Source organism: Tetrao urogallus (assembly GCF_951394365.1).
Source record: "Tetrao urogallus genome assembly, chromosome: 5".
Classification (NCBI taxonomy): Eukaryota; Metazoa; Chordata; class Aves; order Galliformes; family Phasianidae; genus Tetrao; species Tetrao urogallus.
The window spans coordinates 50,635,818-50,653,666 of record NC_136818.1 but is presented as its reverse complement, the minus strand read 5'-3'; the positions used below and the strand labels follow the sequence as shown (position 1 = coordinate 50,653,666).

The 17,849-nt window shown below is 37.5% G+C and overlaps 1 protein-coding gene across 1 annotated transcript in view; it reads left to right on the top strand.

The window, feature by feature from the left end:
- BLNK (B cell linker) overlaps positions 1–17,849 on the top strand; it is a gene marked incomplete at its 3' end in the record, with an annotated part of 92,507 nt that overhangs the window by 25,335 nt on the left and 49,323 nt on the right. Inside the window, exon 3 of the mRNA XM_079536363.1 lies at positions 4,341–4,387. Coding sequence (XP_079392489.1) covers positions 4,341–4,387 — 47 coding nt within the window. The remainder of the gene's footprint in view (positions 1–4,340; positions 4,388–17,849) is intronic.

Here is a 17,849-nt window from a genome sequence, read left to right as displayed (position 1 = left end):
AGGAGTGTATATATATATATATATATATATATATATATATATATATATATATATATGTTGAATATATATGTTTTTACATTATACATTTGTCCCATGATTTACTCAGTTTGAGGAACCCTGACAGATTCTGCCAGAACTCTCTGGTAGAATTCTATAGCTTTAGATTGTGTTTCTAGAGGACAGGACTGAGGTCTTATGCTATAAAACGTCTCTACTAAGAAAAGCTGCATCTCCTCTGGTCACTTACAGATCATCTTTTATGCCAGTTAATAGGGGATATCATTAGCATTCCTTATTGCAGTTCTATGGCTGTTCAGATTTTTACTTTCATTGACTGCCTGAATGTGGATCACTTACATTTTACTCCAAATTTGAGCAGCTACAATTTCTCACTTCTGAGAGACAGTGACCAAATCCCTCCTAATCCTGGCTTCTGTCAGGTCTTCATTATACCAAACGGTAGTATAAACAAGCTTTGACATAAAGAAGTTCTTCATATTGAACATAGAGCCTTTATAAAATACTGTGCTTTTATTTTTACTGTAACAGCATGAAATTGAATTACAGCAAATAAATCTGGGCCTGTATTCTTCCCACCCCAAAAATGAAGAAAATTAGAAGGAATTCACATTTATTATATCATATTCAAATATGATATACACACAGTGAAGCCACCTCATTTTATGCCAAGGTTCTCTGGAAGGATCAATGCCCAGAACTAGCAATGTTACAGAATGTAACTCAGCCCTTTTGGAATTTAATGACAAGTCTGGCACCTTCCATACAGCTTTATTGCACAGATATTGGCAGCTCATTTGTCCACATAGATGGGGATTTTTTTTGTTCATTTCACAAAGCCAATAGAATCCCCTTCATCCTAATTCATATAAGAAATGACCTTTTCGGAGTCCTACTAACCTATAGGGTTTTCCTGGATTGTTTAAGGCATTATTTGCAAATGCATCCATATTCATCTTACACGGGCACATATCTACAAGGAGGGGCTGAGAAGTAAGGAAGGGAAAAGAAATGCATGTCAGTGAAGTTCAAAAATATAGTGGAAACGACTGTATCACACAGACAACTTCATCAACAACCTTCCAAAAGCCTTTCTGAAGCAATGCCTCTATTTAAAATACCCCTTGCACGATCTCATTTAAGAACTGTGAAAGCACGAAAAAAAAAAAAAAAAAATCACCAAGGAAATAGTCAAGTCTTCATCAAGTTCTACGACCCAACAGCCGCTTTCATGCTTTACAGAAGCCTTCCTCAGAGAACAGAAGGTTTTTCTACTTCCAACAACTAGAGGGAGCACGCGCTCCTTAGGTTGTGCGCTGCTTGGGCAGGCAAGGCTCCCAAATGATGTTCGGTTTTATTATGCACAAGTCTACTTAAAATTTTCCAAACAAAAAAAAAGCATTGAACCTTCTTACAGCTCCGCAGCTCTGGATTGTGTGGAAGTTTTCATTCTCTTCTTTGACTCAAAGCTTCTGCTTGCTGCGCACCGACACTGGCAAATAGTTGCAGCAGCACAGGCTTACATCCAAGACATGCCTCTACAAGTAGAGGAGAGGCACACCTGAAACATCCGCATCACGGCAGCATTTCTCCTCTTCCACGATATTATCTAGTGAACAAAGCTGGCTGGCTTGATTTGCAAGCTAAGAGTTTTGGTTACTCCTATCTACTGAGATAACTAAGTGACCTGCTATGCAAGTTGATGTCAGATGAAAGAGAGCCAATAGAAAATGGGAAATCAGTACTTCATTTGAAAAGAACTACTTTTATATGCTTTCTAAATTGCTCTCTAACATGAATTTAAAAAGAAAACACAATGAGGAACTAAAGGAGTTAAGTACCACAAATCAAGTCCCTCCAGGAAAGAAACTACTTCAACTCCTTCTGTATCATATATATCCATTTGCAGCATATTTCATCCATATTAATATTAATCACTGGCAACGCGTATTATAAGCAACTACAACAGGAGCAGTGAACAGTTAAAACCTTGAAGTATTAGTCATTTCCTACAGGCTATCATGTAGTTTCCATGAATATTGATTACACAAGATATTTTTGTACTAAGGTCAGAATTTTGTTGGGAAAAAAAGTAAATTTTCTGAAATAAATAAATAGATGATCCTACTAAATAAGAAAAGACAGCTTTCAGTTAGGCCCAGAGATGCCAATTTCCTCAGACTTGAGAGGAATTAGTAGTTTAATCCTCTTACCATAGCATGTCTTTAGTGGGGAGAAGAGGAAAGAACCAAGCTAAAACCTTCTGTAGAAAATACCACTGTAAGAAAGTTCAGGTCTACAGTTTCATCAGCTAACATGCTCAACTGATATTTAAACATTCTTCATCTGGACACGAAGATAACCTGTGCCTATGCAGGAAGCAACACCTACAGCAGAACACCACCTAAAAATTCTCTGGATTTTAAAGAATAACAGCCTGGAATAATAGCAAGCAATAGTGCTGAAATCGCCAAGCACTAATGGCTTTTTATATATACATATATAAAAATATATTTAAAATATTTAAAATATTTTATATATATAAAAAATTATATATATATATAATTTTTTTTTTTCCTCAAAGAAAAGAACAAAAATTCAGTCTCTACCATAAAAAGGATAGTTTCCTCCTCTTATTTACAAGATGAAATAATAGGTGTGGAAATGGCCTTACAATTGCTGGTCATTGATCTGTGGAGGCAATTTTGTGATTCATTATCAGCTGACGAAGTCTGAATGAGCCCAGATGGGCCTGTATGACAATCAGTCTGCTTGATATAGCTTGACATTTCCTCAGGAATTCGGTGATTTCTAGACCTGCTAGATCATCTGCTAATTATCATATATTCTTCATGTAGATATGCAGCTGCTTTTTGTTATAATTACAAGCTAAGTATTAAAAGCAAGAGGTTCTCTAGAGTCTGAAATGCTGTATTTTTCACAACAAATATATTAAAGAACTTTTTTTCCCCATTCAAGAGTTTCTTGAATTCAAGTAAAGGCTGAGAAGATGCATTTTTATTAAAATCCTGCATGTTTCCCACTTCATATGCCCTGTGCAAACTCATCTATCATGCTGATGAGAAGATGAGAGAACAGGAATAAGAGTTCAGAATGGAACTGATAATTCAGGATTATTCAGAAAAAAAGAGAGAGCTGGATTAACAAATTACCATGAATTCAGGATCACTGAAGTTGATCAGTTTTCAGGGCCTCCCATTCTCTCTAGCTGTGCCTAGGAAGTTCCAGGAAACAAAATAAAATATAATCTCTATTTCCTCTTTCTGTCACAAAAAGAGAAGGAGGTTTACAATTCCACATACTAAATGGTCATATTTTCCATTGAAACCTATGTTGAAAAAGAGAGTATGTGAGTGCTAGCACAAGATTTCTAGACTGAAATCACACAATAGCATGTTTGGTCTAAGTGCAATCCTGAAAATTCACTACAAACTGCACAGCAAATGAAAACCCACAGAATATCAGCAGCATAAAATAGCTTTAATTAATCTAGCTTTGAGGTATAACATAAGAATTTCAGCAGCAAGGTCTGCACTAGCCAGAAGTACTTCCTCTGCCTTAAAGATGTGAAGACAGGGGGTGTTTGGAGCTGCAGACTACTGAAATGCTTTAGCTGATCTGCTTCCAGCAGCAGAGTTTATTTGCTCAGCACTAGAACGGCTGTTGACTCAGCACTTTGTTTGGCAAGGTGACACACTAAAACTGCTCTCATTTTTCATCCCTATTTATTGTTGGGTTTTTTGTTTGTTTGTTTGGTTGTTTTTTTGTTTGTTTGTTTTTTGTTCTGTTTTTGGGTGGGGCTTTTTCTGTTTTTTGTTGTTGTTGTTGTTGTTGTCGAGGAGTCATGCAGAAATCCAGCACAAGAACAGAGCGAATGGTGGCTGCATAGTCTCCAAGCTCTGCTGAAGCCACTTCCCACTCAACCACTGCTACGCTGATCTGCTGATTTCATTAACAGCCTCCAAAGAAACTCTGTGGTGGAGTTGGAAGGAGTCCACAGTGGCCTGCTTATCACTTTCTGCATGATTCATTAACCAGCATTATTTGGCCTGCCACATACACAGTTAAATTCCAGTTTAACTATATACTGTGTGCTACCTCTTTCCAGAAATGTTAGAGCAGGTAAGTAATAAATCGTTAAGCATTAACCAAGATGAGACAAACATGTAGCTACAGAACAGAAAACTTTTTTTTTTAATGTCTTTGCTTATTTCTCTTTTTAAAACATTATGCAGTTCACTTAATGGAATAGTCTCAAATGAATTTAACTTTAAAATACAAAAACTTTTCTCTCTTTTCAGAATTTATCAGACTATGAGCTGAGCCGATTCAAAATCATGCATCAGCCGTAAGTTCCCCATTCTTTTCTGCTTCCCCCATTAAGTGACTAATGCTCTGTTGCCCTTTGATAGTTTCTCTTCTAATAAATAGGGGAAAATTAGAATAGAAACTTAGTGAAGGCCTTTAATTGATTGAAGTGGAATTTGCTTGGTACAAAGTTCCTGGAAAGTTTACAAGAACTGTGGTTCAGATCAGCTGACAAAGTGTCTTCTGCACCAGCTGCAGGGTGATAGCCATCCTCAAAACAGTCAGAGATAACATTAAGATTAGGAAAGAAGTACAAGTTCAACCTTTCCTTGAATACATAAGCTCTTCTCTTGCACAGTGCGTGGAGCAAATATTTCATCTGCTGCTTAGATACCAATTGAAGTGATCAGATTGTCAATTCAGAGTACTGAAGACTGAAGCTTTCTAAAGGTAAAAATCTGCCCAGCAAAATGAATGACGTATAACAGGAGGGCATTGTGTATTGCCACATATTACAAAACAGAAGCAAAGCAATAGCCGCTTACCCAACTACCTTTGTGCACCAGGGTTAAAGTTGAGAAAAATCAGGGTCTGATTCCAAAACACTGAATCTCTGCTGTTCATTCAGGATAGCTTTTCTAATATTAGCTGGCCCAAAAACCGCTGTAATGTTCTAGAAGTTTGAGTAACTCAATAATACTGGGTGCAGATGCCAATAACAACAAGCCATTGCTACTCATTGATTACATCAATTGAGTAAAAAGATCTTTATATACACGGATGATGCATTCCATCTACTGGCAGTTTCGTGCCTGTAATTTTACAGTGAACACAGATACAACAGATAGAAAAATCATTCCAATAGCATGTGGCAAATCAGATTAATTCCAAAGGATATCTTTAAGGTTCAAGTATGTTACTTCTCTTGTATTACTGCATAGAAAATAATAGGGTGTTTTCTGAACTCAGGAAGAGTTCAGTCTCATATGGAATGAACTGCTCTCTCTCACCTAGTGGCTGTTATTACTCCACATAGCAACCTTTTCCTTGCTGGGAAAACACTAAATCTACTTACAAAATAAGATTTTTTTTCAAGTCCCACTCTATTAGTAAGAAGCAAGAGGAACTTGGAGGCTTTTTTACTCATTAAAATCATATTCCTATTGATAAGAATTTGATGAGAGTATAAGTTAATATTCTTCTGGGTTTGTTTTAATAATTAAATAGATGAATAAAGAAAATGTCAGAGGAGCTTCTGGTGAGGTAATTAAGTCTAATGGGACATCATTTTGACAGGAAATGCAGAGAATATGAATATAAAGTTAACTAAGAATGTGACCTCTGTTTCTGTGAGACACATGACTACTACAATATTGGAGCCCACAGAAATCTACTGAACTGAGACCAAGAGCTGTGCTTGTACTAATTTTTGCATTCAAGCTTTGAATTACAAAACTGTAAACAGGAATCACAAAGATGTTTTGTAATAGGAATTCTGCTATCAAACATAAGACAAAAGGCTAGCACAGATCAGTCCAGCATAACAAAACGTGTCATGTGGGCCCCCAGCACCAACTGTTTCCCACTAAGATCAGTTGCTATTACATCTTACAAACTGCTAATGCAAAATTTGCTAGTTTTCAGCAAGCAAAGAGTACACGTTTTAGCTTAAGGTCCACATCGATCCATCTGAGTCAGATCAACAGATCTGTTCACATAGCAGGTTCTCTACAGCCAAACAAAACAGTATGGAAGATAAACAGGAAAACTGCAGTTGCTAGATAAGGTAAGACCAAAATCCTGTATTTTCTTCTGTTGATGACCAGGTCTCCACCTGTTATGAAAGTTTATTTACAGGGTTTCAATAGAGAGAAGCTGGTTTTTCTGAAGCGCTCCCATTCCCCAGTCTAGTTCTTACTAATGCAACATTTGATGTTTTTCTTCAGGTGCTCTTGATGTTCTTAAGATCTTTATGTTCTTCATAAAAACGATTTTGAGTTTACAAGGCTATACTTTGTGAACCAAGACTTTCAGGATTGCTACATTCTGTCAAGAGAACCCACAGCTGGAGCAATCTGCATCCATACACAAACATAATTCCCTGAATACTTCACTACATATAGTTGCCATCTCCATAATACCTCTTTTTCATTTAGTCAGTATAAAACCAATTTTCCAAAGGGAGGAAATAGTGGAGAAAATAAAGACAAAATGTTTACTCTGGGAAGAGTGTATTCATAGTAATTCAGTTTTGATACTCTGAAGTAAACCATTGCACATCAGACTTTTTATAAAGCATTTAATTACATCCTATTATTTCTATTAACCTCAGCTTCGACAGCCTAACAAGAGCATAACAAACTGATTCTCTTCAGTACTGAAAGCCACAGCTTCTCAACAGCTGCTCAGTACAGCAGTAAGATTGCAAATCTCCACTAGTGTCCTATCAGTGAAAGGCAACAGTGGAAGTTTTCATTTCACACTTCACAAGGTTCTGCTTTGGAATGAGACACTGGTCCAAGTATGCTCTGGATCTGACTGCTAAAATTGCATAAGAAACTGCTCTCACATGTTCACATGTTTTCATCAGCCCTGAATTCATGTTGAGTCTTGCTCAAAGTCCTTCCTCCCACTTCTAGCCCTCTTCTAGTTTTCACTCTATCTAAATCAGCTTCATACCACTGATACCTTAGAACACTGGAACTTCAGTACTTTCCAGACATGCTGTCTTGCCATCTTTACTTAGCATTTTAATAAGCAGTGCAAATAAGGCCAGGGCTTATAACCATATACAGGAAAATTGATACAGAAGATGTAACTTAATGAAATGCATCCATAAATTGCAAGTACGTCTTGAGAAAGCAACATAATTACAGCTCAGTCACATCAATGTAGATAGTCCAAGTGCATCAGATAATTCTGCAGAAGTTATTTTGCAACACCCTCAGATCACTGAAGCTTCACCTTCCCAGGAAAATAAAAGGCCTCCTTTACAGCTGTGATGAGAATTACAACCCAAACCAAGCTCAAAATCAATTTTACTCTCAGACTATGAGCTCTAGGAAAAGTTTTCTAAAGTCAGGATGAATTCTTTCATCACAAGATCAGCTCTATCACACGTGCAAATTCAGAAGCTTATACTGGTTGCGTCAGATTGTGAGATAGGAAGAAATCTTCACCAAACCTGATGCATGATATCAAGACTTGAGTTTATCATTTGTATATATCAACACGCAGTTGTGGAAGATCTTGGGTTAATTGTGATAAGGAGCATATAATGATAAGCTTTGCTTAATTATTGTGTGGGAAGTATTTGAGTTCTTTTTCTTCAAATAAATATCTACAAATTTTCATTGCTGACAAAAAAAAATTTTATCAGGAATTTATAGTATATGCAGAAAAAATTGCTATTCATGAATCCAGTAGATGTCATGTAGTTAAGACTGATTTCTAGATTACTTTCTAACATCTATTTTTCATGTGTTTTTAATTTTTTAAATTAGATAGCTCCACACTGAAATTTTTCATACTTGCCTTCCAAGCCAAGGAAATCATTTTCTGACACATGAATAAATTCTGAAGTGTAAGAGATGTTATGAATCAAAAATGTGCTTTCATAATACTGAGATATTCCACTTGAACTGGATGCACTTGCATAATTCAAACTGCAAGAGCTAGAAACATTCTACATAAACCTCACCTTCTCTCCTCCACCTGCATTCTTCTATTTCTTTAGAAGGCAAGCAAATAACCTGATGCTGAAAACTCACTTTTCAGGTTTGGTTTTTTTTTTTTTTTAAAACAGCCATCAACATTTAAGCTCCAGGACCAAGTTACTCTACCCATGCTCCAGGTCAATGCATTAGATAAAAAAGCCTGGATCCACTTTGGAGCTAACTCAGGAGTTTGTATGGCAAAATCTCCAGCAGCAAGGGAGTCTGATAATAATGACTAAACCTGAATTTAAAAAAAAAAAAAAAAAAAAAAAAAAAGGATTTGAGAGCTTGCTTTGTCACAGGCTTCCTAAACAAAGCCAGGTGAACTGTTCAGCATTCCTCGCTTTCTTTCCCACCTGCAGAGTGGAAATTACAGTATTTCCCTATTTCACTGATGTGTTATAGAAGAGAAATAGCTATTGTTGAGATGACCATACTTAAAATAGTAGGGAGAACTATATAGCTACACTGCAGGCAAAAGCCATAAATTGCTTTCTATAGGCCCTATTTCCAAGCAGTGTTGCCACAGAGCCACAAGAGATGCACGCATTGAAAACATCGGTGTGTGCTGTGCATATGGCAAGATGACAGTGGCCAGTATTCCCACAGCTGCAACTGCCAACAGATCTCCATACTACCAGGACCACTGCAGGCTGGCAGCCCAGAGAGGTACAAGCAGTCCAAAAAGGCTCCACTAGCGGCACTGGTTCAAGTTTTCATGTAACAGAACTTCCCATCTCTTTGTTCTACTACTTTGTCAGATGCCTGTGCGCATTTTTTAATTTGGCCATGCTTTCCTAGAATCATTGCTTCAAATGCTTGCATGCACAATGCATTTTCTTCTGTTACATTTTTACTTCTCTACAAAAACACAAGAAAATGGAAGTCAAATGTTAAGGCAATAGTTAAGTTTAAGAACAAAACAAAAGTCAGAATATGAAATAGGCTTCAGACAGAGTGCAAGGTGAAGTTAGAATGACATAAAGAATTTTCTAATGGGAAGGAGATAAACCTATGTATTTAGATGTAAAACATTCAGCCTGAGTCAGCACTGGTAAACAGAGGTTTATCTTCTTTCCTAATGGCATTACTGTTAAAGGCATTCTTTGTTAATAAATGTAGGGTGTGCAATATTTCAATTTGAAGTATTTTTATTTCTTGTTTTACCTCTATGAATTAGTTTGAGTAACTAAAGAATTTCATATTGAGGGACTATTACCAACAAAACCAATGAGATTTCTGTGAGAACCGGGCTGTTTCCTTAGCAAATAATGAAGACAAAGAGCTGTTACCCTCTCTTTAAGTGAGATGCTGCAGTATAAAAATCTCCTAATTTTGTACATTCAGATTTCCCCCACCCCAGAGAGAGCTTCAAGCTGAAAAACCATTGGTGGTAGATGACTTCTGTTCCAATACTGAATAACAAGAGGAGGTTCATCCCTCTCTGTGGGATATACTGTAAAGGATTTTTAATTGTTCTGTTGCCCTTAAATACCAATGCTGAATCAGGCTGAATGTTTTAGATCTAAATACATAGGTTTATCTCCTTGCTTTCAGTAGTTCTTGGTGTAGATTTTATGCCACTTCAAAAATCTCCAATTATTCTCAAACGGGAAGAGCCCTGGGCTGCAAAGTCAGAAAAGTGATCTCTCCACAAAAATGGTATTTAAGAGAGAGACCAAAAGAGGCTCCTAGTGTCTAACCGTTCTAGTGTTACATTCATTGTAGCCACATATACTCCAGAGCAGGGGAAAAAATACTATATACTTATATATACTACACACGTTGACTTTAAACCACATTTTTGTCTATTATTTACAGAAAAGCTATACACTGAATGCATGACAAAGGTCTACTCAGGCATTATATATTTAGAGACAAAGTATAACACTCCTCTTGTAGCAGAAAGGGAGCAATAGACACTTGCATTATAGCAATTCCTCTTCCATTCTGCCATGAGGCTTCTGTATAACACAGTTGTCTGAGAAGGAAGATGCCTGTTATCATCTGGTAAAAGGATCACTTTCACTCTTCTAGCAAAACTGTTTAACATGCCATCTTGAATCCAAAGCCAGACAAAACTCTTAAATCATTTTTGAAGTGTTTTGCCAGAATTTAACAGTGGAAGAATTGAAAGATTAAGATCATGGTATTAAAAACCTTGTGGCACCGTCACAGGCAGCATGGTTTTGAACCTGAGATTACAGCCTTACCCATCTCAGGTGCCCAGTTCACATCAGTAATCAGAACACAGTGATCAGAATCAGAACAGCAGGAAAACAGACACATTTCAGTTCTGTGAATCTATAACTGGGTGTTTTCCTTCATTCCAAGGAAATCCAACCCAGCCAAACTTTACTGTATTTCTGAGAATTGACAGAAGCTCATGTTAGTTTCCCTTGACAAAATACACTGCCCAACATTCAAGTACAAGAGCATCAGATATTTTTAGATGAATAGCGAGTTCATATTTTGTGCAACTGTTTTTGAAGACGATGTATCAATAAAATTATACATGGGAGAAAATAATTCTGTATATAACATCCTCCTAATTCTGCAACCACACAAAACTTTTATACAAGTTTTCTTTCTAATAAAGACAGAAAGACAAGGTGGAAGTATATTAAAGGTGTTCTAGGCAGGACAAAAACTAAACCCAGTAAAGAAGCCATTTTGGCTAGTAATGAGTCCAACTGGAGAGCAATATGTATCACTTTGCATTCAGTCCTGTGTTGTATGGCTTTTAGATATTGACCAACTTCCTTCCTGCCAGTCCGGTATTGCTTGTAGTTTACAATCAGAACAGACTCAAAGCAGAGTATTTAGGCAGCAGTTCACCTGTCTTGCAGCATCCCTTTAAGTTTTAAATGAAGAATATTTTAAGCAAATATGGTGTCTAAAAGCCCTTACCACAGTGGCCTTTCTCACAACACAATTTCACCTGCTCTGGTTGCATTAGGGATACTAAAAGCTCATGGGAAGTAACCATCATTACAGACGAGTCTTTGTCACCAAAAATAAAGAGGTAGCTTGAATCTACATTTGACAGAGCTTATAGAGGAAAAAAAAAAAGTGACAGCTGTATACAAGAACCTGTGATTCAGAGCCTGCAAATGAAATAGCAATTCAATATATATTTCAAAAACAGGTACACATAGTAGCAATTGTTTCACTCACAAGTTGAAAATATAAAAGATCATATTGCTTGCGTTCCATATATCTGTATCCATATATCTGCTGGAGTCTTAGTTTTCCAAATAGCAATAAAAGTAATTGCCACGCGGCAGTGTCACAGCTTTGGTTAGAGTAAAAATAACCTGTGAATGTTTTTTCTGGTTTTGTGAATCATATTCCTGCCCCTAGACGCTATGGAAAGAAAATACAATGAAGGGCTTTCCTTATGTATAGTCTGCCATTAGACAGAAATATTCATGTTGCAATGATGAGTATCTCAGGGTTACAGATCTGTTGTACCACAGAGAAGACACATTAATTTAAAATATATGTCAAGTTCCTCCTCTGTAATGAAAGATGCATCCAAAAAGCTCAGTGAAATAAAATAATTGAGAAAGGATGGGAAATCAACAATAAAAAAAAAAATCACATTTCCAATCAAATAATAAATGTAGTCTAATTGATATCAGTTGATTTCATCTGGAGTTCAGAGATCTACCTAATGGGATAAGAATGTCACAGGAAACTCAATTTTTTTTTTTTTTCCTCCTGACACCTGCTATAGAAATCAATCTGAAGCTGTATGATTATCTTGTATGGCACATTTTTTCCTCCCGGTGCCAGTTAGGAAAATCTAGAGAGGTGCACAGGATGCAGACTCAGTTGGCACCATACAAATAATGCATAAACCAGCACAAGCCTAGAATAGTCTCCAGATTCTCCTCCTCTTCTTTACCCCATGATTGTCCACTGCTTTCTTTTCAAGAGCCTGTCCAGGACAACTTCTGAATTAAAATTAGTAAGCCTTGGACAGTACCCTTCTAGAGTGACCTACTATGATGTCCAGCCATCTATGGGATGCTGTTTCTGATGGAGTTACAGCAACACAATAGCAGTGTTTCTTTGGTATTGGAAATACTAAATTTTTAGGTAATTTTGGTAATTTTTAGCAAAGTTAAGCAAATCAAGTCATAGGTTTTTTGATAAATGTGTGGCATGCGGGTGCTAAATAAAACTATATGTCTGTTAACTCACTTTCAAGAGCAAGAGCTGATGAGCCTATCAGGAACAAACCAAAAAGTGGTCCAGTTGAAGGGAGAGCCTGGCTCAGTATCAGTGAGCTCATTCTCATCAGGCTAATGGCAAAAGTCAAGACATTTATCTTTTCATACTCTGAACCAGAAAAAAGTATCAGTTACAGAGCAACTGAAGTTGGATATCAGAAAAAACAAGAAAGCAAAACACAATCAAAAACAAGAAACCAATGAGAGGTCACCTTCTGAATGCAGAGAGCTTCCCACATTTGTTCACAAAGGCAGAAACAGAACCAGCAGTGGAAGCTGTTGCCTGACTCACAAACAAGCTCTTCATTGTCATTGTGTGCCTGGACAGGATCTTCTGCCTCCACCCTGACTGTTAATTTGTTTTGCTCTTCTCTATTACAAGGCTGTACTCAGACCACACAGAACAGGTTGTTGTAGTTTCAATTCACTGCTCTTTCTTCCCTTTTAGAAAATCATATTTGGTAGTCAGAAGGCACTGCACCTGGGACTCAGAACTCAGAATAACTCCTGGCTCATTCAAGCAATGAAGTGTGAAGAACTGCTTATATATAATCTCATTTTAGTAGAATTCCATATCTTCCCAAGCTCAAATGCTGCACAGAAATCAGAGTAGATGCCTTGTCTCACTTTTCTCCAAGTCTCCAAACAGGAGTCTTCATTTTTTTTTGAAAAAAGAAATATATACAGGTTTTAATCTATAGTGCTATTAATATATACCTATGCTGACTATAGGAGAGACGTTCTGTTCTACTTACTTCAGACTAGCCTCTATGAAAACAAGGGAAAACTTTTTCTTGCTTCTATGCAAGCATGCAGAGCTTCATTCCCAGTTTTCCTGCTTGTGCTGTGATGGCAGGGGTCTGTGCAGTGCTTTCAAGGTGAAGGCATGTATTAAACCCAGTCACTGGGATTTCGATGAACTCAGAAATGAGAAGAAGATGGCTGAGGAGTTGATATAAGATACTAGGCCATGAAAACCGCACTATAGCAAAATGGTGGGGGCTAGACAAGCAGTGTATAGAAGTAAAAAGATAAGCAGCAAGAAGTTACAGACAGGAGGACCTATTGCAGCTGCAAGCTAGACAGTTGGTGCCTGCAGCAACCAGTCACTTGGAACAGTCTCAGTAAGGTCAGTGCAACACAGCTGGGCTGGCGAAAGATGAAGTGCAAGTGGTAGGAATCACACCACAGTCCTTTATGCAATATAAATACAAGACCTGAAACTCAACAGGCAGCACAGCAACTGGTGGAGGCTCAATAGAATTACTAAATTCACCAAAAACATATTTCAATTTACTCCAGGCAAACTTACAGATCATGTAAACAAACACCTCTCTACTAGCACCTTCCTTATAAAAATCTTTCCATGATCGAAGCAGATGTGAAGAATAAAGAAACACCATAGAAACAATGTGGACACTCACACGAGGGTACTGATGCACGTAATGGATGGCATTAACTGTCCTTCAACACTTGATTCAGAGCAACAGGGATCTCTGGTGATAGATCCCATGTGGCCACCTATATACAGACAGTACCACACTGCACATACGGAGGAAATTTGGATTGATTCCCAGACCACCTCCATGCTAGCTTTCTCTAACTTCCAGTGCTTCAGAGAAGCTGCACACTCACTGCATAGGTGCTGAAGATCCAGCACAAAGCCAAGAAGCTGCTCAGCTGCCAAAGCAGGAAAGCAGCATTGCTAGACACAGCACATGACCTGAAGCGCCTTGGCTATTCTTGTTCCAGAGAGTGCTCAGTTGCTACCAGCTCTGGCACCATCCTCCAGCACACAGCGTAAACACACTTTGATGTTATGCTCTTGGTGTTTGTTTATAATTCTTAGAAGTAAAATTTAGTTATGCTGTGATTTCTTGAAGAGATGAAGTGCTTTAAGGCCAGAGTACAGTAGTCACTGCACAATGGCACAACCTTCTTTGTAAAGTGCTGCAGTTTAGGACTATTCAGACCAACTCTCTCAAGTTATTTCACTTATCTTTTGGAGGGCAAATGGAAAGGACATTCCCCTGAGCTGAGATGGACTCCAGCCTCCTGTCCAAAGCTATGTTGGTCTGGGCTAAGACTGATATTAAAAATAATGATGGAACAGTACTATTCTCCTGCACCTGATATCACTGCACATTTTAAATGACCTCCCTTGATGAGGCATTAAGTCTTGGTTTCTTCTTCATGATTCTGGTACTTAACTTCTCCAGGCGCCTGCTACTACAGCTCTGTCATTTCTCCTATTTAGTTCCTTACTGAGCAGTTTCACAGCTTTTTATTATTTTATGAAGCTCACAGAGTACTGACAGTAACCTAAAAATACTTCACCATTTCAGTTAATTTGCCTTACCAGGCATTCCATGAAAGTCATCAGATCCTCTTATAAATCCCTGATCTAACTGATATAATTAAGTAAATTTAGCAGTAAATACCTTATCACATTCCTTTGGCTTCAAGCAATAATCTTCTGAAGAAACATGAGAAAATACAAGGCACACTCTTGTTTTTGCAAGAATTTATTAATAGATAGGATCACAGAAGTAACAGGATTGTTTGTATTGCTTGAAATACTACTATATTCCTTTTGCATTACAGGTACAAATAACATTTAAGAAATAATTCATTATTAGATGCTTATCTAGCAAATCTCTCTTTTCTTAACCAACATATAGCCCACAGGTAGGTAGGCTTAAATATAATCTGGAAAAAAATAGCAAAGAAATCACTACCTATATGTATAACTGCAATACACTTCACAGAGTCCACAGACCAGAACACTGGTGTTTGGGAAAGCTGCACTTTACATACAAACTTGGAGCTGTTCATTCACAACAAATGTACCAAAGCCATCTTGAAGTAAATACCCATGGCATAGCTCCAATAGATACCTGGGCAATCTTAGAATCTTTTCTACACTATCAAAATTCTAATCCTCCTGTGCAGTACCCCTTTTCATTCTATTATTCTTGTGTATTGGCTACTTCCATTGAAAGCAAAACAACCTTAAAGCAGATTGAAGGTCTAACTCTCACAACTACAGTGGTATTAGACAACACCATTTGCCTAAGGAAGAAGAAAATATAGAGCAAACGAATGAAGGGGGGCTTAATCTGCAAACATATATGACTGGTACATCAATAGCAGGATTGCTGTAACAACCCAATGGATAATACTGAAACAAATAGAAAAACACTCCAATCTTTAATTCAGGGAAGTGCTGATAAAAATAGTTTTACCAGGAAAAAAATGATTATTGCATACATATATCCTGTAGTTCCTTTAGAAGTTCATGATACTTTGAGGAGGTTTTTTTTCATCAAAGAGGAAATTCTCAGATGAGTAACTAAAGCTTAAACTTAAAAGAAATCAAAATCCTTAATGAAGTTATACCTTAAAAATGTATATTTACCCCCAGAATACACTATCATAATAGTGTTGCATTCTTATCTCATAACTAACAGGAAAATTTTTCAGCATAAATGATATAAATAACACACACCTTGATAGCTTATCATTATAATGCAAATAGTGCATTGGAAATCTAGTTTTCACTCACCAGCCTACTTATTAACAATAATTTGTTGATAAATACATTGCTCTCTCAAAATTACTGCAGCAATAGCAAACAGGACAATTTCAGCGGTGTAACACCCCTATACCCTTGTTCAGTGCCATAACATAATGGAAATTACAGAGGTAATGACAGGGTAACAAAGGTCTGGGCTACAGCAAACAAGGAGAAGCCCAAATGCAACAGCCATATGCACAGAAACAAAAAAAGAAAATCTACCTACCTTTAGAAGGCCTCAAGTAAACAGAAACCTCCAGCAACATATCCTCACCTCCACTGCCAATCTTTAAATGAAGTCTGGGAAGGGGTGGATCCTGGCTCCACTCCTTCCGGTCACTCATATACATCGCATGCACCTGAGGTCCCCTGGGTTGGCTCCACTTTCCCACCAGGTGCTCAATCACTGCTTCAAGCCATGATTCAGCATTTCTGCTACATCTGCGACAGAGCTCTACTACGTAGAGAGGGTTGAGGTACCCAAGTCCATACTGCAGGCATTGTAAAATCCACTAGTGTTCAGAAATGAAAAACTTCATAAAATTATCACCTGTATGTATTATTTCTAAAATACCCAGCTAGAAACTATCTTTAATCCTCCCAAAATGTTTATACTGAAATTTCCTCAGTGTAGTAACCTTCTTGTTCATTATTAGAACAAGATGGGTTGATAGTTGGATTGAATGACCTTAGAGGTTCTTTTCCAGCCTTAATGATTCCATGATACTATTCTATGAACATCAAATAATGAAAAATGATAAGTGTTTATAAATAAGACTATTATGTGCAGTATAATTAATAATCAAATTTACATACATGTCTTTTTAGATGTAGATTTCTATTTCATTTTTATTCTTCTCTAACTTCTTCTCCCGTTCTGTCTCCAGATTTCAAATCCAAACAGATGACCAACAAAAGTAGTTTGTGAGATTTTTTTCTGTTTCTGAGATTTTTCTGAGTAATTTAGAGATACACCAACTATTTTCCCTGGCTGTATGCACTACAGACCAGTGCAGGAGAGAAGCCGTTTAAAAACTATTGTTCCTTCAGCACCTTCCAGGTACCAATGACATTATGATACGTATGAGCAGTATCAGCACTATTCAAAGTAACCTCATTTTCAAGCACTCCTTTAGGGCAAGCTTTTGCCTGTGCAATTATATAGAGTGATTTTTTTGTCAGCAGAGAGGCAAGCATATTTAGGCCATTAACAGCGTATATGTGAACTCTGACTGGTGCTTAAGGAGACCGGAAGGAAGGACTGCTGGGCTGCTAAGGAGCCCATGCCACTGTGGCTTCAGTTCCACAGTGACACTTAGAGCCAAGGGAAAGCTGTCCAGCTGTGAACATCTCCATTGCAGTCACTTGTTAGTTGAGGTTGGAGAAGGTTAAGATTTGCAGACCAAGCGGCAGCACTGCTCTTCAGAGGCACTTTTCTTCCCCAAGCTTTCAGATGGCTTGAGCACGGGTCACTACCTCCAAGGCAATCAGGCTTCCAGCACTTTCAGTTTAACATGAAATAATTTGTCTGAAGGAGCAAGTTTTGTTTCTGTGCATATGGAACAGATGATGGTAAAACGGAAAAGCAGAAGTGCAGCTTTTCACATAGTGAGTTTGTCCCCAGGGAAATAATACACATGTTCTCCACAGGTGCTAAAATAAGTTTGCTCAGAAGCCTCTTCATGAGAAAATCCTACTGAATTTACTGATTTCATAATTTTGCCTACCCCGTAGTACATGTCTGTTTCCTCCATTGAGCTTAAAGACAAATCCAAATCCAATCAATTAAACTTGTAGTTTTGTTTTCAAATGCATGCTCTGCTATTGTAATTATTTGATCAACTTCAGTATTTACTAGCTAAAGCAATAACAAACTTAAGCTTTAATTCTGGGGCTGTTGCTAAGAATCTTTCAAAATAAACACTATGGCATTGAGCCATTTGACCCACAGCAATGAAATTACAACTTATT